At 41.5% G+C, this 22,069-nt stretch overlaps 1 protein-coding gene across 17 annotated transcripts in view; it reads left to right on the forward strand.

Moving 5' to 3' along the window:
- Nucleotides 1–22,069, forward strand: part of BRCA1 (BRCA1 DNA repair associated) — a 64,044-nt gene that overhangs the window by 19,752 nt on the left and 22,223 nt on the right. For 5 of the 17 annotated variants that reach the window (XM_030840105.2, XM_030840108.2, XM_060289956.1 and 2 more), the window contains 7 exons: nt 222–361; nt 2,233–2,338; nt 3,284–3,329; nt 5,676–5,752; nt 6,885–10,289; nt 10,700–10,788; nt 16,821–16,992. In XM_030840105.2, the coding sequence (XP_030695965.1) occupies nt 222–361; nt 2,233–2,338; nt 3,284–3,329; nt 5,676–5,752; nt 6,885–10,289; nt 10,700–10,788; nt 16,821–16,992 (4,035 nt within the window). The remainder of the gene's footprint in view (nt 1–221; nt 362–2,232; nt 2,339–3,283; nt 3,330–5,675; nt 5,753–6,884; nt 10,290–10,699; nt 10,789–16,820; nt 16,993–22,069) is intronic. The other 12 variants (XM_060289955.1, XM_060289959.1, XM_030840107.2 and 9 more) reach the window with 3 other exon arrangements.

Genomic DNA, 22,069 nt, shown 5'->3' on the forward strand with positions numbered 1-22,069 from the left:
CAGCCACTCCGCGGCATGTGGGATCCTCCCGGACCAGGGCACGAACCCGTGTCCCCTGCATCGGCAGGCGGACTCTCAACCACCGCGCCACCAGGGGAGCCCTAATGCATTGTTTTAATATTGTACAACAAAGAGCATACACAGGCTTTCTCTTGGTTCTTTGCTTACAATTAATATTTTTTTCTAACTGCAAAAATAATGTTTTCCTTTGTAATTCACAGTTGCAAACAGTTATAACTTTTCAAAAAAGGAAAATAACTCTTCTGAACATCTAAAGGAGGAAGTTTCTATCATTCAAAGTATGGGCTACCGAAACCGGGCCAAAAAACTTCAACAGAGTGAACCTGAAAATCCTACCTTGGTAAGGCCATTTTTGTGTATTCTGATAACATCTCTTTATTGAGCACTGTGAATTGGTGAGTGTGCTAGATGCTTATGGATTTACATAAAAAGTCAGTAAACAAGGGAAGATGGTAAATTAAGTGGCCAAACAAGAGTTAGAGGAGACGAGAGAAGGTCCCCGGTTTTAGTGCTTTGTTCATTCTGATGAACGTATTTTTCTTCATATCTGTCTTAAGATAGACACAAGGACACTGATGGTCAGCTTGCTAGTTTTTAAAATAACCATCTTATGGCAGTTCTCCAGGGACAAGGACATATCTTCTGTTTTATTTCCTCTGAAAAGTTGCCTGGAAAAAAAAAATCGGTTTTTAACATTTGAAAATTGCTTCAAGTTAAAAGTGTAATTGTCAAAGAAAATGCAGAGATTTGCGCTGTTATTCATATGTGAATGAATAATGAAGATCTTAAAAATGATAGTTCTCTGGCGCAGTGGGTATGAGTCTGCCTGTCAATGCAGGGGACATGGGTTCGAGCCCGGGTCTGGGAAGATCCCACATGCTGTGGAGCAACTAAGCCAGTGAGCCACAACTACTGAGCCTGCACTCTAGAGCCCGTGAGCCTAGAGCCTGTGCTTCACAACAGGAGGAGCCACCGCAATGAGGAGCCAGGGCACCACAGCGAAGAGTGGCCCCCGCTCACTACAACTAGAGAAAGCCCACGCGCAGCAAAGACCCAATGCAGCCAAAAATAAATAAATAAATAAATTAATTTAAAAAAAAAAAAGTTCTCATAGTACCAGCATTCACTTTTCGGTAGATGTTGAAGTGCTTAAAAAGAAAAAGGAAAGCTTCAACAAAGTAAGGTCCCGTTTCTAAATATTCTCTCCTGTACTGAATATTCTTAGGCTTGCTGGGTTTTCTTTTTTTTTTTTTTTGCAGTACACGGGCCTCTCACTGTGGTGGCCTCACCCGTTGTGGAGCACAGGCTCTGGACGCGCAGGCTCAGCGGCCATGTCTCACGGGCCCAGCCGCTCCACGGCATGTGGGATCTTCCCGGACCGGGGCACAAACCCGTGTCCCCTCCATCGGCAGGCAGACTCTCAACCACTGCACCACCAGGGAAGCCCATTGCTGGGTTTTCTTTATTTTCATTTATCCTTTTTAAAAATTTACTTTGGGGCTTCCCTGGTGGTGCGGTGGTTAAGAACCCACCTGCCAATGCAGGGGACACGGGTTTGAGCTCTGGTCCGGGAAGATCCCACATTCCGCGGAGTAACTAAGCCGGTGCACCACAACTACTGAGCCTGCTCTCCAGAGCCTGTGAGCCACAACTACTGAGCCCGTGTGCCACAACTACTGAGCCTGTGCTCTAGAGCCTGTGAGCCACAACTACTGAGCCCACATGCCACAACTACTGAAGCCCCCGTGCCTAGAGCCCGTGCTCCGCAACAGGAGAAGCCGCCACAATGAGAAGCCTGCACACACAACGAAGAGTAGCCCATGTAGCCCCCGCGCACCGCAACTAGAGAAAGCCCGAGCGCAGCAACGAAGACCCAATGCAGCCAAAACTAAATAAATAAATAAAAAAGAAAGAAAGACAAAAACAAAATCAAAAAGAAAAAAAATGCTTTCCTTATCTTTAAAAATATTACACAGATAATACATATTTATTTTAGAAAAATTTAGAACAACAGAGAGAGGGGAAAAGTATTCAAAGCACACAAAACTCATACATTCTGGTGTGTAGTCTGCGAAATGTTTTTTCTGAGGTGTCATAAATGTTAGCTAATTGATAATGGTCTATTTGTTTTGTCCATGGCTTTGAGTTTCTGTTAAGAAAAAAAAAGCACAGAACTGGCCAACAATTTGTTGATCATTCTTTACTGCTTAGCAGGAAACCAGTCTTAGTGTCCAGCTCTCTAACCTTGGAATTGTGAGATCTCTGAGGACAAAGCAGCAGATACAACCTCAGAATAAGTCCGTCTACATTGAATTGGGTAAGAGTCTCAGATTTTGTAAGTTTAGAATAATAGTTGCTGGATTCCTTGTCTAGGAGTTTTACCAAAAACCGTGGTCACAATTTATACAGTGGCAGGGAGCTCTGGGAAGTGAAAATAAAATAATTTTACTAGCCTTATGATGTGTTATAAATAATGTAAAAGATGCAGGTCTCACCTTGAAGAACCTTCCTTTGTAAAGAGAGCAAAAGAAAGGGTGTCTGGTTATAAGTATGTGTAAATATACTTTGGAAATATGGAGAGTAGGGCTAAGAAAGAATGTGATGAGTGGGCTACAGCATTTGGAGGGATCTAAGATAACTTGTACTAGACGAGAAAGACTTAAGAACAGCTGAGCTCAGTTCAAGCAGGTCTCTCTATGTCTTATCGTTTAGAGTATATTTATAATTGGAAAGAACGGCCCTCCTTTGAGCTCCCAAGCACTAATGTTTGACATAGCACGTGTCATATTCTTTCAAAATTTCTTGTGTCTTTTCCCCTTTTAAGATCATAAGTTCCTAGACAACAGGTATTGCCTCATAAAAATAATCAAAATAATTATAGGAGAGAATATTTAGGAGCACCTACTGTAGTGCACGCACTGGTGTGTTTTACTTGTGTAACTCATTTAAGATGCATGACAAACCTGAGATGATTACTACTATTATACTTATTTTACAGATGAGGGAATTAAGGCACAGAGAGGTTAAGAAATTTTGCCAAGGTTGTAAAGCTAGTAAGTGAAAGGGTCATGATTCAAACCTGTGCTTATGACCACTTCTCTGTATTGCCTGACATGTATCATTGTGTCTGCCATGTAGTGGGTGCTCAGTAAATATTTCTTGAAGATATGTTTTGCAACAAGTGTATTTTTTGAGTTTAAGCCTTTCAATAAAAATCCTTTTATTGATTTGTTATTTGGGGGTATTTGGGGAATTTTTTTAGGATCTGATTCTTCTGAAGATACAGTTAATGAGGCCAGTTATTTCAGGTGAGTCAAAGAGAGCCTTTTTCTATGAAGCTGGCATTTTTGTATCTAGTTAATATTAAGGATTGATATTTCTTTAGGTTAGAATCATGGCATTGGAATAGACCTTAAAGACCATCTACTTTAATCTCCTCATTTTATAGCTGAGAAAATATCCTTTTTTAAAATACTTATTTATTTGTTTGTTTGTTTTTGGTTGCATTGGTTCTTTGTTGCTGCGCACGGACTTTCTCTAGTTGCTGCGAGCGGGGGCTACTCTTCAGTGCAGTGCGCGGGCTTCTCATGGCGGTGGCTTCTCTTGTTGCAGAGCACGGGCTCTAGGTGCGCAGGCTTCAGTAGTTGTGGCATACGGGTTCAGTAGTTGTGGCTCGCGGGCTCTAGAGCACAGGCTCAACAGTTGTGGCACACGGGCTTAGCTGCTCAGTGGCATGTGGGATCTTCCCGGACCAGGGCTCGAACCCGTGTCCCCTGCATTGGCAGGCGGATTCTTTTTTTTTAACATCTTTATTGGGGTATAATTGCTTTACAATGGTGTGTTAGTTTCTGCTTTATAACAAAGTGAATCAGTTATACATATACATATGTTCCCATATCTTTTTCCTCTTGCGTCTCCCTCCCTCCCACCCTCCCTATCCCACCCCTCCAGGCAGTCACAAAACACCGAGCTGATCTCCCTGTGCTATGCAGCTGCATCCCACTAGCTATCTACCTTACGTTTGGTAGTGTATATATGTCCATGCCTCTCTCTCGCTTTGTCACAGCTTACCCTTCCCTCTCTCCATATCCTCAAGTCCATTCTCTAGTATGTCTGTGTCTTTATTCCTGTCTTACCCCTAGGTTCTTCATGACATTTTTTTTTCTTAAATTCCATATATATGTGTTAGCATATGGTATTTGTCTTTCTCTTTCTGACTGACTTCACTCTGTATGACAGACTCTAGGTCTATCCACCTTGTTACAAATAGCTCAATTTTGTTTCTTTTTATGGCTGAGTAATATTCCATTGTATATATGTGCCACATCTTCTTTATCCATTCATCCGATGATGGGTACTTAGGTTGTTTCCATCTCTGGGCTATTGTAAATAGAGCTGCAATGAACATTTTGGTACATGACTCTTTTTGAATTATGGTTTTCTCAGGGTATATGCCCAGTAGTGGGATTGCTGGGTCATATGGTAGTTCTATTTGTAGTTTTTTAAGGAACCTCCATACTGTTCTCCTTAGTGGCTGTACCAATTCACATTCCCACCAGCAGTGCACAAGTGTTCCCTTTTCTCCACACCCTCTCCAGCATTTGTTGTTTGTAGATTTTTTGATGATGGCCATTCTGACTGGTGTGAGATGATACCTCATTGTAGTTTTGATTTTCATTTCTCTAATGATTAATGATGTTGAGCATTCTTTCACGTGTTTGTTGGCAGTTTGTATATCTTCTTTGGAGAAATGTCTGTTTAGGTCTTCGGCAGGCAGATTCTTAACCATTGCACCACCAGGGAAGTCCAGAAAATATCCTTTTTGCTTCGCTGGTTGGTTTCTTAGTAAAGAGTTTGAAAGAGTTTAAAGTAACAGTAGAACTATGCACAGACTTGCTTCCAGCAGATGGTTGTGCCCTAGCTTAATTCGTCGTGTATGATAGTGTTGACTCAGTGATAATTGTGGCTGTTGAAAACATTAGAGTACTCAGTTTTCAGTTCTTTCCTTCCTCTGTTCCTTAATTCCATCTGTAACTCAAACTTTGTCTACATAAATTAAACCATAATCTACAAGCAGCCCCCAACTGGGTTGTCAAATTGCTTTCGTTAGGAATTATTGCTTGACCCTGAGATCTGTGATGGTGTCATTGCCAATCAGATTTTGTTTGCAAATTACTTTTTCCTGATCTCTCAATTGGGAGAAAATGGTTTTTAGCCTGGAAAGAAGCACAGAAGGCAGTGCTGCAAAGTGGTGTGCTTTTGCATTCTATTGGAATGTCTGTTCCATCCCAGTGCTCCCTTTGTTTAGATAACTTTGTACTTGTATTCTCATTAAGATATATTTTAAGTTTTGTTGGTTTTCTCTTTACTGTCTTTTAGCTATTATTTGGCCATCATTTAAATTTTAGTTCTCATTTGTATGTCCATAAAGCAATGTTCTATGTTACTGCTGTGATTTTTGTGACTGTATGTTCTCAGTCTTTGACCGTTTCATTTTGACTAGAAGTTACTAAAGCACAGATTTCAAAAAGTGAATCAAATTGATAACCCTTATTGCAACCCTACCTAGAGGAGCTAAAATACTTGATCATGTGACAGCTATTTGCGCATATAAACCACTGTTTCTCACTAAGGCTTCTGTCTTTTCCCTATAGTGTAGGAGACCATGAATTGTTAGAAATCACCCCTCAAGGAGCCAAGGCTGAAGCCAGTTTGAATCGTGCAAAAAAGGGTAATGGCAAGTCTTCCAACTTAACGGGCACTAAAGAAAGAATAGGTAGATGCGGTACTGTAATTAGATTATTCTGAAGAACCATTTGGGACGTTTATAATTCACAACATTTCTTGGCAGAGTTAGAATATCGTTCTTTCTCAGATGTCATGGTACAGCCTGACAATGACACTAGACTGATATGGTTATAATAGTACCCTATGTAATTGGTTGTTGCCTTTACTTTTTTTTTTTTTTTTTTTCTTTTTTGCGGTACGCGGGCCTCTCACTGTTGTGGCCTCTCCTGTTGCGGAGCACAGGCTCCGGACGCGCAGGCTCAGCGGCCATGGCTCACGGGCCCAGCCGCTCCACGGCATGTGGGATCTTCCCAGACCGGGGCATGAACCCGTGTCCCCTGCGTCGGCAGGCGGACCCTCAACCACTGCGCCACCAGGGAAGCCCTGCCTTTACTTTTAACTGCTGTGTTTTTATTTCATACTTTGCATACTGGTATTTAGATAGAGGGAGTATGAGTCTGAAGATAGAACAGAAGCACTATATGTCTGATGCCCAAACTGTGCTTTTTTTTTTTGATTGAAGTAGAGTTGATTTACAATATTGTGTTTTCTGCTGTACAGCAAAGTGATTCAGTTTTACACATATATACATGTTTTGTAATATTATTTTCCATTATGGTTTATCACAGGATATTGAATATAGTTCCCTGTGCTATACAGTAGGATCGTATTATTTATCCATTCTATATATACTAGTTTGCATCTGCTAACCCCAAACTCCCCCTTCATCTCTCCCCCACCTTCCCTCCCCCTTAGCAACCACATGTCTGTTCTCCATGTCTGTGAGTCTCAAACTGTGCTTTTAATTCACTGTTAGAGTTTAGCAAAATAGGAGGTATGGTTTATGAGTAGGGAGAATTCTGAAATTAAAACTCTAATTATTTTGAGTGGAAATAATGAGAGTCTAGATACATAGGAATTGAGCAGAAGAGTATGAGCTACGTCTTCAGTACACTTGATAGTTGAGGTTTCTTTAAGAATAGCCAGTTCCTTCATTCCCCCTCAACCAAGTTGTATTAAGTACCTATTTTTTTCATAATAATTCAGTTTTTAAGCACCTTGTTTTTTTTTTCCAGCTGCTTGTGAGTTTTCTGAGAAGGACATAACAAAGGCTGAACATCATCAATTCAGTAATAAAGATTTGACCACCACTGAGAAGCATGAAACTGAGAAGCATCCAGAAAAGTATCAGGGTATTTTTGTTTCAAACTTGCATGTGGAGCCATGTGGCACAGATACTCATGCCAGCTCATTACAGCATGAAAACAGCAGTTTATTACTCACTAAAGACAGAATGAATGTAGAAAAGGCTGAATTCTGTAATAAAAGCAAACAGCTTGTCTTAGGAAAGAGCCAACAGAGCAGATGGGCTGAAAGTAAGGACACATGTAATGATAGGCAGACTCCCAGTACAGAGAAAAAGGTAGTTCTGAATGCTGATCCCCTATATGGGAGAAAAGAACTGAATAAGCAGAAACCTGCCTCCTCTGACAGTCCTAGAGATTCCCAAGAGTTTCCTTGGATAACACTGAATAGCAGCATACAGAGAGTTAATGAATGGTTTTCCAGAAGTGACGAAATGCTAACTTCTTACGACTCACGTGATGGGGCATTTGAATCAAACACTGAAGTAGCTCGTGCAGTGGAAGTTCCAAAGGAAGTTGATGGATATTTGGGTTCTTCAGAGAAAATAGACTTAATGGCCAGTGATCCTCATGGTGCTTTAATACATGAAAGAGTCCACTCCAAACCAGTAGAGAGTAATATTGAAGATAAAATATTTGGGAAAACCTATCAGAGGAAGACAAGCCTCCCTAACTTGAGCCGCATAGCTGAAGATCTAATTATAGGAGCATCTACTGTAGAACCTCAGATAACACAAGAGCGCCCCCTCACAAAAAAACTAAAGCGTAAAAGGAGAAGTACATCAGGCCTTCATCCTGAGGATTTTATCAAGAAAGTCGATTTGGCAGTTCTTCCAAAGACTCCTGAAAAAATAATTGAGGGAACTGACCAAACAGAGCAGAATGGTCATGGGATAAATATTACTAGTAATGGTCATGAGACTGAAATGAAAGGTGGTTATGTTCAGAAAGAGAAAAATGCTAACCTAACAGAATCATTGGAAAAAGAATCTGCTTTCAGAACTAAGGCTGAACCTATAAGCAGCAGTATAAGCAATATGGAACTAGAATTGAATATCCATAGTTCAGAAGCACCTAAAAATAGGCTGAGGAGGAAGTCCTCTACCAGGAACATTCATGCACTTGAACTAGCAGTCAGTAGAAACCCAAGCCCACCTAATCATGCTGAACTACAAATTGATAGTTGTTCTAGCAGTGAAGAGATGAAGAAAAAACATTCCAGCCAAATGCCAGTCAGGCACGGCAAAAAGCTTCAATTCATGGGAGATAAAGAACCTACAACTGGAGCCAAGAAGAGTGACAAGCCACACAAACAAATAACTAAGAGACTTGCCAGTGACACTTACCCAGAACTAAATTTAACAAACATACCTGTTTTTTTTACTCACTGTTCTGGTTCTAATAAACTTCAAGAGTTTGTTAATCCTAGCCTTCAAAGAGAGGAGAGCCTAGGAACAATTCAAGTGTCAAATAATACCAAAGACCCCAAAGATCTGACATTAAGTAGAGGAAAAGGTTTGCAAATTGAAAGAGCTGTAGAGAGTACCAGTATTTCCTTGGTACCTGATACTGATTATGGCACTCAGGATAGTATCTCATTACTGGAAGCTGACACCCTAGGGAAGGCAAAGACAGCACCAAATCAACATGTGAGTCTGTGTGCAGCAATTGAAAGCCCCAAGGAACTTATCCCTGGTTGTTCTAAAGATATTAGAAACGACACAGAGGACTTTCAGGATCCACTGGGACATGACGTTAACCACATTCAGAAGGCGAGCATAGAAATGGAAGAGAGTGAACTTGATACACAGTATTTGCAGAATATGTTCAAGGTTTCAAAGCGTCAGACGTTTGCTCTGTTTTCAAATCCAGAAAAGGAATGTGCAACAGTCTGTGCCCACTCTGGGTCCTTAAGGGAACAAAGTCCAAGAGTCCCTCTTGAATGCAGACAAAAAGAAGAAGATCAGGGAAAGAGTGAGTCTAAAATCAAGCATATGCAGGCAATTAATACAACTGTGGACTTCCCTGTCGCTGGTCAAAAAGATAAGAAGCCGAGCGATCATGCCAAACGTAGCCCAGAAAGAGTAACTAGGCTTTGTCAGTCATCACAGTTCAGAGGCAACAAAACTGAGCTCATTATTGCAAATAAACATGGGATTTCACACAACCCATATCTTATACCATCACTTTCTCCCATCAGGTCATCTGTTAAAACTATATGTAAGAAAAACCTGTCAGAGGAAAAGTTTGAGGAACCTGTAATGTCACCTGAAAGAGCAATGGAAAACGAGAGCATCGTTCAAAGTACAGTACGCACAATTAGCCAAAATAACAGTCGAGAAAGCACTTTTAAAGAAGTCAACTCAAGCAGTATTAATGAAGTAGGTTCCAGTACTAATGAAGTAGGCTCTAGTATTAATGAAGTAGGTTCCAGTGGTGAAAACATTCAAGCAAAACTAGATAGAAACAGAGGACCTAAATTAAGTGCTTCGCTCAGATTAGGTCTTATGCAACCCGAAGTCTATAAGCAAAGTCTTCCTGTAAGTAACTGTCAACTTCCTGAAATAAAAAGGCAAGGAGAAAATGAAGGCACACTTCAGGCTGTTAATGAAGATTTCTCCCCATGTCTAAATCCAGATAACCTAGAACAACCTATGGGAAGAAGCCATGCTTCTCAGGTTTGTTCTGAGACACCTGATGAGTTGTTAAATGATGACAAAATAAAGGAAAGCAACTTTGCTGAAAGTGACATTGAGGAAAGATCTGCTGTTTTTAGCAAAAGTGTCCAAAAAGGAGAATTCAGAAGGAGCCCTGGCCCTTTAGCCCATCATACATCTTTGGTTCAGGGTCACGAAAGAGGGGCTGAGTCCTCAGAAGAGAATGTGTCTAGTGAGGATGAAGAGCTTCCTTGCTTCCAACACTTATTTGGTAAAGTAACCAATACACTGTCTCCATCTACCAGACATAATGCTGTTGCCACAGAGGGTCTATCTAAGGAAACAGAGGAGAACCTAATATCATTGAAGAATAGTTTAAATGACTGTAGTGACCACGTAACATCGGCAAAGGCATCCGAGGAACATCACCTTCATGAGGAAGCGAGATGTTCTGATAGCTTATTTTCTTCACGGTGCAGTGCAGTGGAAGACTTGACCGCTAATACAAACACCCAGGATCCTTTCTTGATGTTTGATCCTCTTTCCAAACAAGTGGGGCATCAGTCTTACAACCAGGAAGTTCTGAGTGACAAGGAATTGGTTTCAGATGATGACGAAAGGGAAACTGGCTGGGAAGAGGATAATCACCAAGAAGAGCAGAGTGTGGATTCAGACTTAGGTATTGGAACCAGGTTTTTGTGTTTGCCCCCGTCTATTTTATAGAAATGAACTAAATGTTTATGCCTTTGGGGGAGCACATTTTACGAGTTTCCAAGTACAATGAAAGTAACTGCTTCTTAAACTTTAAACATGTTCCTCCCAAGGTGCTTTTTCTCAAAAGTCCTTTACTCAGCTAGAACATCTTTTCTATTTGAATGAGATTTAATGCCCTAATTATTGGTGGACTTGCTTCTGGTTTTCATCCTTACGATTCCTAAGAGGAAGTCTGGTGTCCCTAAACAAAGAGTGTAATCATTTTGAGTGACATGAAAGTGAAGTTTGTCCTGTCAATGAGAAGAAGCAGGTACTGCAAGTTGGAGTATTGGCTGTCTGTTTTTACATCTTAATCTATTTTTATTATCATTTAAGGTGAAGCAGCATCCGAGTATGAGAGTGAAACAAGCCTCTCTGAAGACTGTTTGGGGCTGTCCTCTCAGAGCGATATCTTAACCACTCAGGTAAAAGCACATGGGGATGTGTGTGTGGTGTTCTCAGTGCTATGCATCCCGCATTCTTACATTTGCTTATATAACCTCTTAGAATTAATGGTATAACAGTTGTGTGTGGGACCTTGTCTCCTCAAATTGGATTGTAAGCACCGAGATGGAACACATTACCTCCTACTTCATACACACACATACACACATGTACGTACCAACATGCTCACTGCAGAACACTAAATACTGAATTTAATGAATAAGTGAAACCTTCAAAACCCATTTGCCCTATAGCAAAAACACGTATGAAAGCACTACTGTATCAAATAGAGGGGTGTGTTTCTTCTCAGTACCAAATTGACACCTACAGAGTTCTCTTCCTGTTAGACACTATCTAGCCTTTCACTGTTTGGTGGATACTTCTTTTTGTTTTTTCTTTTTAAATCGTATAGTTATTTGTTCTTCAGTGCCTGTAAGTCATCCTTTTTCTTTAAAAAGTACACAATGTTACTTCTTGCTCCTAGTGGTCAATATCCAATATTTTGGCGACTTGTGAGGGGGGTAACAGCTTTGTCATATCTACAACATTTGGTAACATGAATATTTCAGTACTCCAGGCAGAACAGTCTCCTAGAAAAAGCATTCTCTACCACAGCATCTAAAAATTAACATCATATTCCTCACAGAACCTGGCTCTGTCTCCTAATTTTTATGTTGTAGGAGTGGCACCAAAATTTTCTAAGTTCTCACATTCAAAACTTCAGGCTCATTCAGCTTTTTTTTCTCCCTTCCTTCCTTCCTTCCTCCCTTCCTTCCTTCCGTTGCGCCAGGTCTTTAGTTGTGCCATGTGGGATTTTCTAGTTGCAGCAAGTGGGATCTAGTTCCGTGACCAGGGATCGAACCCAGGCCCCCTGCATTGGGAGCGCAGAGTCTTAACCACTGGACCACCAGGGAAGACCCTCAACTTATTTTTTTAGAATATTGACACAGTGGTTGCTGGTGGTAATGGTGAGAGTTCTGTACCTGGCTGTGTTACTCTAGGCAATTTACTTATCATCTCTGAACTATAGTATGTACATTCTTAAAATGGAGATACCTGGACCACCTTGAATCATCCTGCCATGACTTCCTTTTCTCACCTAAACCTTAAATACACCTTCAGCTGCTAGCAAAAAGTGACATTTTTTCCTGAACTTCCTGAAATTCCAGATTAGATAAAAGTGAGAAAAACCGATAGTCTTATAATACTGTATATGTGCATCATAAAAAACTTAGAAAATACAGATAAATAAAAATCATCCCTGACAGTCCAGTGGTTAAGACTCCGTGCTTCCACTGCAGGGGCACGGGTTCCATCCCTGTTGGTGAACTAAGATCCCACATGCTGCAGAGCAACTAAGCCTGTGCGCCGCTACTACTGAGCTTGCGCAGCACAGCTAGAGAGCCCACTTGCCACAATGAAAGATCCTGCATGCCCCAAGTAAGACCCAACACAACCAAAACTTAAAAAAAAAAAAAAGAGAGAGATTGGTTTGGTAAATGTTAACATTTATCTCTGGTATGATATACAAAAGATAGGTAATAGTTGTTGCCTTCAGGTGGGGAAATAGATGATTGGGAGAAGGAGAAGGAGGAAGCCTTACTTTTCTCTGAATATCCTTTTGTGCCTTGAATTTTATACCATGAACTTGTATTAATTATTTTTAAAATTAAATTCTATGCATTAAAAATCATTATTATTAACTTATTGGTATATATTCTTTCTTCTTCCTATTGTACACAGGGGTGTGTGTGTGTGTGTGTATACCTTATCTTTAAAAAACATTCAGATGGTACTCTACATACTTACGTTGTTTTTACTATGTCACTAAATTTTCTTCAATGAATTTATTTTTAACTACTATATAGTATTCTTTCCTTGTGTACACCATGATTTATTCAACCTATTGCTGAATATGAGGGTTTCAGGGCAAGAGACACAGTTTGCTATCATGTACAGCACCGTATTATTATCTTAAAAAAAATTTATTTGGTTGCACTGGGTCTTAGTTGCAGCAGGCGGGCTCCTTAGTTGCAGCTTGCCGGCTCCTTAGTTGCAGCACACGGGCTCCTTAGTTGTGGTGTACGAACTCTTATTTGTGGCATGCATGTGGGATCTAGTTCCCTGACCAGGGATCAAACCCAGGCCCCCTGCATTGGAAGTGCAGAGTCTTATCCACTGCGCCACTAGGGAAGTCCCTGTAGTATTATCTTGATAACTAAATATTTGCCCACATCCCCAATGACTTCCTTAGTATAAATTCCTAGGACTGGAATTTTTCTGTTTGGTACATGTTATTAAATTGTCCTTTAGAAAGACTGAACCAAGCTGTGCTCTTCTAGCCCCTGTGGTACTTGGTAGCTCCCATTTTCCTATACCTTTGCCAACACTGGGTAGTATCCAGTTCTAAACTTCTGAGTCTTGGCATTGCTATGAGGACTATAGATAGAGGGCTTGTCTTCTACTACCTGTTTTCAACACAGAGCAAATCCCTCCAGGACTGAAGCCTGCTGGAGTCAGGAAGAAACCTCTGAGACCACTGCCTGTTCTGTGCCTGAATTGTCACCTGTATTCTCCACTTCTGCAGGATTGCCATGGTGACTAAATTAATGAAAAGATTTTGGAGTCCTTTTCTTTTTTTTTCTTTTTTGGCTGTGCTGCACAGCTTGCAGGATCTTAGTTCCCCAGCCAGGGATCAAACCTGTGCCTCCTGCGGCGGAAGTGCAGAGTCCTAACCACTAGACCGCCAGGGAATTCCCTAGGAGGCCTTTTCTCTGTTTGCAATTACTATGATCCTTTCTCAGTGTGGATTTGGGGCTCTGTCAACGTGACTTTCACCTTTTTATCCCTTGTGTTTTAGAGTTGTAGTGTTCGGTTTCTGATTCCATCTGCCTTAGCCATATTGTATAATATTTGACATTCAATAAACTACTTCCTTGTTTTCTATATTTCTGATCTTGTTCCCAGAGATATATGTCTATTTGTTCAAGATTCATTTTATAACCTGTTTTTGTCAAGCATCTACCCAAAACAGAGCCAAAGTCAGATTTCAGGGCTAACTTAAATCTAGAGTAGCTCCAACAAGCAAAATGATTGAAGTGGGATCTTTTCCCAAGGTCTGTTTACACAGAACTGGGGAGACATATATAGGAGATAAATCCTAATTTGGTATCATTAGTATCTGTGCTTTATCAAAGACTGATTAACTATATTTATTCATTAATTCATTTCTGTATTAAACATTTACTAAATGCTTACTGCCTGCTGGGTGTTAGGGATACAAAAATGATTAAGGAAGGATTCCATCCATCTGGGAGGAACATTCCACTTCGGTATACTAATGCACTAGCAGTATAAATGAAGCACTGAGGGGTCATCTGTTCCTGACAGGAGATGTACTATTGGTGGGGACTTCTGAAAGAGATATTCAAGCTGGACCTTAAAAGATGAGAATTTTTTCCAGGTGGAAAGAGAAGAGAGGCAGTAAATCAAGGCAAAGGCACGGAGGCGTGAAATCATGCCCAGGAAACACAAAGTTGTCCCATGTGACTGGAAAACAGGGCATACGTGGTGGTTTTGGGGAGAAACAAGAGATAAGATCAGAGTGTAGAGGCCCTTTTGATTGATTGATTGATTTTGGGCTGAGTTGGGTCTTAGTTGCTGCACGCGGGCTTTCTCTAGTTGCGGCGAGCGGGGGCTACTCTTCGTTGTGGTGCGTGGGCTTCTCATTGCGGTGGCTTCTCTTATTGCAGAGCACAGGCTCTAGGTGTGCAGGCTTCAGTAGTTCTGGCACGCAGGCTTCAGTAGTTGTGGCTCACGGGCTCTAGAGTGCAGGCTCAGTAGTTGTGGCACGCGGGCTTACTTGCTCCGCGGCATGTGGGATCTTCCCGGACCAGGGCTCGAACCCATGTCCCCTGCATTGGCAGGCGAATTCTTAACCAGTGCGCCACCAGCGAAGCCCGTGAAGGCCCTTTTGAATGCTGTGCTTAGGAATTTGGAATTTATCATGAGATCAATAACGAGTAATAATTATACAGTATTCAGAAAGTGTTAACTTTTTATATGAGCAGTTGTATACAACTAAGCTCCTAATGGAAAAAGAGACATGATAAACATGGCTTTTAGGGAACTTTAGCTGTATTAAAAGTAGATATCAGAGTAGCACAGTGGGAATAGAAAAGAAAAGTAGGACTAATTCAAGAAACACAAGAATTAGAATCAAGAAAACTTGGTAACCAATTTGGGTTTAGTCTCCCAAATGTATCAGGCCAATTGCCTGCAGGGGAATTTGTCCAAGTTATAAAGTAACTGCTTTGGGAGAACCCAAAGGAAAGTTATGTACCTATAATTCTCCCATTACTTTTCCGATTTTCTAACCTATTTAATGGCCACAGAAGTTAGATGTGATGGTTGTGGCAGTAGTGACTGATAGAGCTCCTTGAAGCTTATCAGGTATCCTGGTTTCATTCCAGATTTACTGAGGTGAGCCCTTGGCTAGGATTTGATCAGTAATGGAACTACTCACAAGACACCACGTGGTGGCAATGGTGCTGCTGTGGACATTGGCAACAAAGCAGTCTCAGGGTAGTAGTGGAAGCCTTAGTGGAGCAGGGAATGCATTTCCCAGTCATAAAAACCTCCTAAAAACTGTGAACTCAGTGTAGCAGGAGAAAGTAGATGGCTTGTTTTTAGTAGAGGGCAAAGTCATTTGCGAGGATCAGAAGAAACAGGGTGAAACAATCTGTTTCCCCAGGGTTTGCTGGCAACCATACATGCTCCTTCTAAAAGTAGTGAAGAAATGTATATTTTGGAGAGCTCCTTACTTACGAAATACTTCGCTTATCAAAAACCTTAGACTTAGCAGATTTCTTCTTCATATGGAGAAATAAACATCAGGAGCCTCATAAGCAAGAGGAGCCCATTATCTTGAATTGAGAACAATAACTGGCCTTACAGGCTTTCTGAGGGCTCCTTCTGCTGGATCCTTCCATATAGCCGGTTCTTCTCTGCAGCGATCTCTAGGTACCCCGTCCCCATCTAGAATGGCAGCACCATTCTAGGGCTGTATCCCCAGTGCCTGACACATAATAGGTGGTCAACAAATAGTTGTTGAATGAATAAATAGATAAATTAATGAATTAGCTCTTTGCTTGTTCTGTTAGAAACTAAATGTTCAAAGAATCCCAGAAAAGGAAGTGACCTCACAAGCCAGAGATTAGACATTTTTATATGGACTAACCCAAATCTCTTATGAGTGCCACAATACCAAATTTTTGAAATGCAGCCTTTGGAAGATGTTAACAGAATCATGCTAATTTTAAATACCAAAAGTGTTTTAAGTACCTTATTTTTTCACTCCCTAGCTTTAAAAGAAAATAACCAACTTCAAAAGGACATCACAATAAAACAAGCCTATTTGGGAGAGTTTGAGGAATTTTTTCTCCCCTTCTAACATCTTTCTGAAATAATTTCATGGGCATTAACTGCATGAATATGGTCAGATTAAAAGGTGCTCAGGGCTTCCCTGGTGGCGCAGTGGTTAAGAATCTGCCTGCCAATGCAGGGGACACGGGTTTGAGCTGTGGTCCAGGAAGATCCCACATACCGCGGAGCAACTAAGCCCATGCACCACAATGACTGAGCCTGCGCTCCAGAGCCCGCGTGCCACAACTACTGAGCCCACGTGCCACAACTACTGAAGCCCGCGCGCTTAGAGCCCGTGCTCTGCAATGAGAAGCTGCCACAATGAGAAGCCCGCTCACCACAAGGAAGAGTAGCCCCTGCTCAACGCAACTAAAGAAAGACCACGTGCAGCAACGAAGACCCAACGCAGCCATAGATAAATAAATAGATAAATAAATAAATTTTAAAAAAGGTGGTCAGGTAGAACTTATAATTCCATACAAAGTGATTTCAAGTCCCACGGTAAAATTAATTGGTGTAACATATTCTTGATCTCTGGCAAGTTTCTAAAAGAGTATAACTTTCTTGGTGTCGTTTCTCGTGTCTGCAGCAGAGGGATACCATGCAAGATAACCTGCTAAAGATCCAGCAGGAAATGGCCGAACTGGAAGCTGTGTTAGAGCAGCACGGGAGCCAGCCTTCTCACAGCTCCCCTTCCCTCATAGCCGATTCTTGTGCCTCTGAGGACCTGCTAAATCTGGAACAAAACACATCAGAAAAAGGTTTGTAATATTGGCCAAACTGTTACCTTAAGCAAAATTCTTCCCTCCCTAAGCCTTTATCTCTTTCTGAAAAGTATGGACCCAGCTCCAACATTTTATATCTTTGCTCAGCATATATTTGCCGAGTCACTCCTTGGGAAATCTTAGAGCCTTGCTTCTAGTCCCTGCTTACAACTAATTTACCATTCAGAGGGCCCAAGACAGTCAGTAAGCATCGTCATCTGAGTACCCACAGTAAGCAAATGCTATGGGGCGCCCACAGGAAGCTGAGTGTCATGGGGCAGATTGGAAACAGGTAACCCCATCATTTTAGAAAGCTTATAAAAAAACCACTCAGACATGTTTCTTATAGCACTGGTGTCAGATCACGAAGCCCTATTTAATCACTTTCTGGTTTATAGAGAGAGACGTCTATGTATACTTCAGGAACTGCACCTTGATCCACAGAAAGCCCAATTATGTGGCAGAGACAGGTGCTTTATAACAACATGATTGTTATCAACAAGACGAGGCATTTGGAGTAACTGGGCAGGTGGAGCTGCTCTGAGCTGACTCCCTATAAGAAGTGAGCACCGAGCTGAGAAATAACCTGGCATAAAGGAAGGAAAGTGAGATGAAAATTTGAGTTTTAACTGGAAAAAGCCTGTGAAAAACAACACATCAGGCAGGGTTTTAAACGGGCAAATACAGACACGCATGAGAGGCTAGGCATAGGCCTGGGTTCCAGGAGAGAGCTGGTGCTTAGGAACTAGCACTCCCAGAGTGCTAGCTACCCAGCTAACTTAGTGTTAAAGTCCCTTCTTCGTTCTCCCTCCCTTCCTCAGGCCTACAGGGGGCCAAAGGGCCTTCCTTTGAGTCTTTCTAGGAACTCTACTCTTAATTATTCAAGAGAGTGGCGTTGGTCCCGGAGTGTGCCTTGTAGTGTTTTTATGTTCAGAGAGAAACAGTAAGTAGCTCATGCATGAGAAGCTAGGAACTCTGTTGCTATGGCAGTGGTTCAAAATGTATTTCCTTAAATGCATTCTTTGTAACTATCTTCATTTAGTTCATCTCCCAGATAAAGTAGCCCCAAGTCTCACCACCATCACAATTCTTGTTGGTGCTTTCACCACCTTCAATCTAAAAACAGACTAGACTTTCAATTTTAATGCACCAGATATAAAATGTTATTGTCTGGCTTTGAATATATGTGTGAATCTACTATCTCATCTTTGTTGGGGGGCGTATTTTTTCCTGAAGATCTGTACACAAAATGTTTCTTTGTGGCTTTTCTTTTTTCATAAGTGCTATACTTTTATATATTCTATTTTACTATGGATTTGAAAAACTCTGAAAATTTCTTTTGAATTTCTATATAAAACTTTTTTTTTATGAAAGAGCCTTTACTCTATCCTTTGTGGTAAACTTACTCATTGGTCTACTTTCTCATGAAATTATAACATCCTCAGAGTTTTGAGGTAGGTGGGTAAATGTTGAGAGGAGGGAGGAGAGGCTTATGAGAATTTCTCCATTTAAAAAAAAAGTGTCCCGGGCTTCCCTGGTGGCGCAGTGGTTGAGAGTCCGCCTGCCGATGCAGGGGACACGGGTTCGTGCCCCGGTCCGGGAAGATCCCACATGCCGCGGGGCGGCTGGGCCCGTGAGCCATGGCCGCTGAGCCTGCGCGTCCGGAGCCTGTGCTCTGCAACGGGAGAGGCCACAACAGTGAGAAGCCCGCGTACCGCAAAAAAAAAAAAAAAAAAAAAAAGTGTCCCCTCTCCCAACTCCACAGAGAGTGTCTGCCATGCCCACTTATATTTGCACAACTTGAATATGTTTTTCAAATTGCTCAAATGCTACTTCTCAAGGAGATCACCTATAACCATGGTTTTTTTTTTTGTTTTTTTTGTTTTTTGCGGTACGCGGGCCTCTCACTGCTGTGGCCTCTCCCTTTGCGGAGCACAGGCTCTGGACGCGCAGGCTCAGTGGCCATGGCTCACGGGCCTAGCCGCTCCGCGGCATGTGGGATCTTTCCGGACCGGGGCACGAACCCGTGTCCCCTGTATCGGCAGGCAGACTCAACCACTGCGCCACAAGGGAAGCCCAACCACGGTATTTTTTATTGTAATTTTTAAGTCTCTGACTTTTCCAGCCCCACTTTACCCTGTTATACTGTTACATTTTTTCAATAGCCCTTATTAACCTTTTTTTTTTTTTTTAAATTTATTTTTGGCTGCGTTGGGTCTTCGTTGCTGGGCTCGGGCTTTCTCTAGTTGCGGTGAGCGGAGGCTACTCTTCATTGGGGTGCAGGCTTCACATTGCAATTGCTTCTCTTGTTACAGAGCACAGGCTGTAGGTGCACAGGCTTCAGTAGTTGTGGCTCACAGGCTCTAGAGTACAGGCTCAGTAGTTGTGGCACATGGGCTTAGTTGCTCCACAGCTTGTGGGATCTTCCTGGACCGGGGCTTGAACCTGTGTCCCCTGCATTGGCAGGTGGATTCTTAACCACTGTGCCACCAGGGAAGGCCCTTAACTTTTTTTTTTTTTTTTTTTCCGGTACCCGGGCCTCTTGCTGTTGTGGCCTCTCCCGTTGCGGAGCAACAGGCTCCGGACGTGCAGGCTTAGCGGCCATGGCTCACGGGCACAGCTGCTCCGCAGCATGTGGGATCTTCCCAGACCGGGGCACGAACCCGTGTCCCCTGCAACGGCAGGCGGACTCTCAACCACTGCACCACCAGGGAAGCCCGGCCCTTAACTTTTAACAATATCGAATTTGTTTTGCATGTTGTTTAGAGTTCCTCCTTACCTCCCACTAGAATGTAGGCTCCATCTGGGCAGAGAACCCTTACACCTGAGCCTGGAACACAGTAGGCGCTCAATAAATATTTTAATTCACATGATTAAAACTCTGAAGCCCACTCTAGAGTTACTGAAAGAAAATTTCTGGGTATGGATTCTGGAATTTTGTGGCTTTATTTCTGAAACAATTTGAGCATCTACTTAATAGCAGCTCAAGTTTTGTGCCTTTTTCCCTCTTAAATTGGTGTGAGTCTAACTGAAATTCAAGCAAACTTCTTAATCCTGGGAAAAGGAGTTTTGTTTACCTTCAGCTGTACTAAAATGACTTATTATTTAAATAAATGTTTTATTTTTGAATAACTCTAGATTTACAGAAAAGCAGCAATGATAGTACAGAGAGTTCCTACAAGAACTCTACCTCTTACCTAGTTTCAGTTTCCCCTAATGTTGTCATCTTACATTACCATGGTAATTTTGTCAGAACGAAGAAACCAACATTGGCACATTACTAGTAATAAGCGAAACTCTAGACTTAATCATATTTCACCAGTTTTTATTTTTTAATTTATTTTTATTTTATTATTATTTTTATTTATTTTTAGCTGTGTTGGGTCTTCGTTTTTGTGGGAGGGCTTTCTCTAGTTGCAGCAAGCGGGGGCCACTCTTCATCGCGGTGCGCAGGCTTCTCACTATCGCGGCCTCTCTTGTTGCGGAGCACAGGCTCCAGACGCGCAGGCTCAGTAGTTGTGGCTCACGGGCCTAGTTACTCTGCGGCATGTGGGATCTTCCCAGACCAGGGCTCGAACCCGTGTCCCCCGCATTGGCAGGCAAACTCTCAACCACTGCGCCACCAGGGAAGCCCCAGTTTTTATTTTTTAAGAATCCGTATTCTTAATGATGATGAAAGCTCCTTTTCCAGGATCTTTACATCAGATGTCCTGCCCTCAGCCTAGATCTGCCCTACTGTTTGCCTAAGGGTCATTCCCAAGCCTGCATAATATTTTTGAGCAAACGTGTATTCTTACCCATTACGAATGATGTGTACCTCCCTCTGCAGGTAAAGCTATTTCATATCAGGCACTTTGTTTTTATTTTTGTTTTGTTTTTTTCCTCCTGAATTACCTGTCATTCATAAAGCAAACATTAGCATTTGTAACATCGTAGTCCATTACAGCTGAAATGATTTTCAGACACATCTGAGCTTTTCTGCCCTACAGTACGTTCATTCCTGAAAGCTTATAGTTTATCATTTCTCAATATCTCTTTCCTCCTTTTCAATGTCTTTCTCTTTGATTCTTCCCAATACTTTTCAACAATGCTTATTAGCACCTAATAGGCAGTCAGTAAATTTATTAAATGTTTGGTCTGGCCCGTATTCCCTACCCATGAAGAATATAACATATTAAGACCCACAGATGAAGGAATGATTTCGGGGGGACTACAGTACTGTGCCAGTACTTGGGCTCTGGATCACTGCATCTATGAAATAAAGATTAAGGAAAAAGAAGAGCAGAAAAGTTTTTCCCTGTATTTTTTAGGTACTATTGAGTTATTGAGTCCTAACTCAGGTTAGCTTATTTTCTTTGTAGCTTGGGCCCCATTGTAGTGAAAAGAGGAACTTGTATGTTAAATGTCCAGGTGGTAGAATGACCTTTTTAATATCTATTTTTGTGTCTGAGGCCTTTCCCTCCCCACCCTTCCACTTAAAAAAATAAAAAAGCCCTTTCCAATAGTTCATTCTGTCACTTTGCTGTACACTGGAAACTAACAACATTGTAAATCAACTATACTTTAATAAGTTTTTTTTAATTAAAAAAATAATTAATTCTGTTTGGTGTGATTCCTTAGACATTGCACATTACCTTTTATCAGTGATCACCTTGTATTTAGGGGGGAAATGATGCCTATATTAAAAACTTTACATTCCAGTTGGAAGAAAAACCTGCTGGTGCATGGTTAGACCCTTCTTTGTTTCAGCACCTTACAGTAGCTCCAGGCAGGGTTCTTGTGTTCCTAGAAACTCACAGGTCCAGAAGAGAAGACTATAAAGGAAACTATAAATAATGTATTTGAGGATTAACTCAGGAAATCAATGATTATTTCCCCCCAGGCTACCCAGTGTCTTAAAAAAATAGTTTAATTAATACAGCCTTTTGTTTAAATTTTTCTGCCTTTATTTATGGATTTTCGCTTTTCTAATAAAAGCTCAAAATAAATTATAGTCATCAGTGACTTTGTAATGGATAGAAGACGTGTAATTTTTAAGTATTTGTTTTTGCTTTTTAAATATTTCTGCCTTTAA

Source organism: Globicephala melas, chromosome 20 (assembly GCF_963455315.2).
Source record: "Globicephala melas chromosome 20, mGloMel1.2, whole genome shotgun sequence".
In the NCBI taxonomy this organism is placed as follows: domain Eukaryota; kingdom Metazoa; phylum Chordata; class Mammalia; order Artiodactyla; family Delphinidae; genus Globicephala; species Globicephala melas.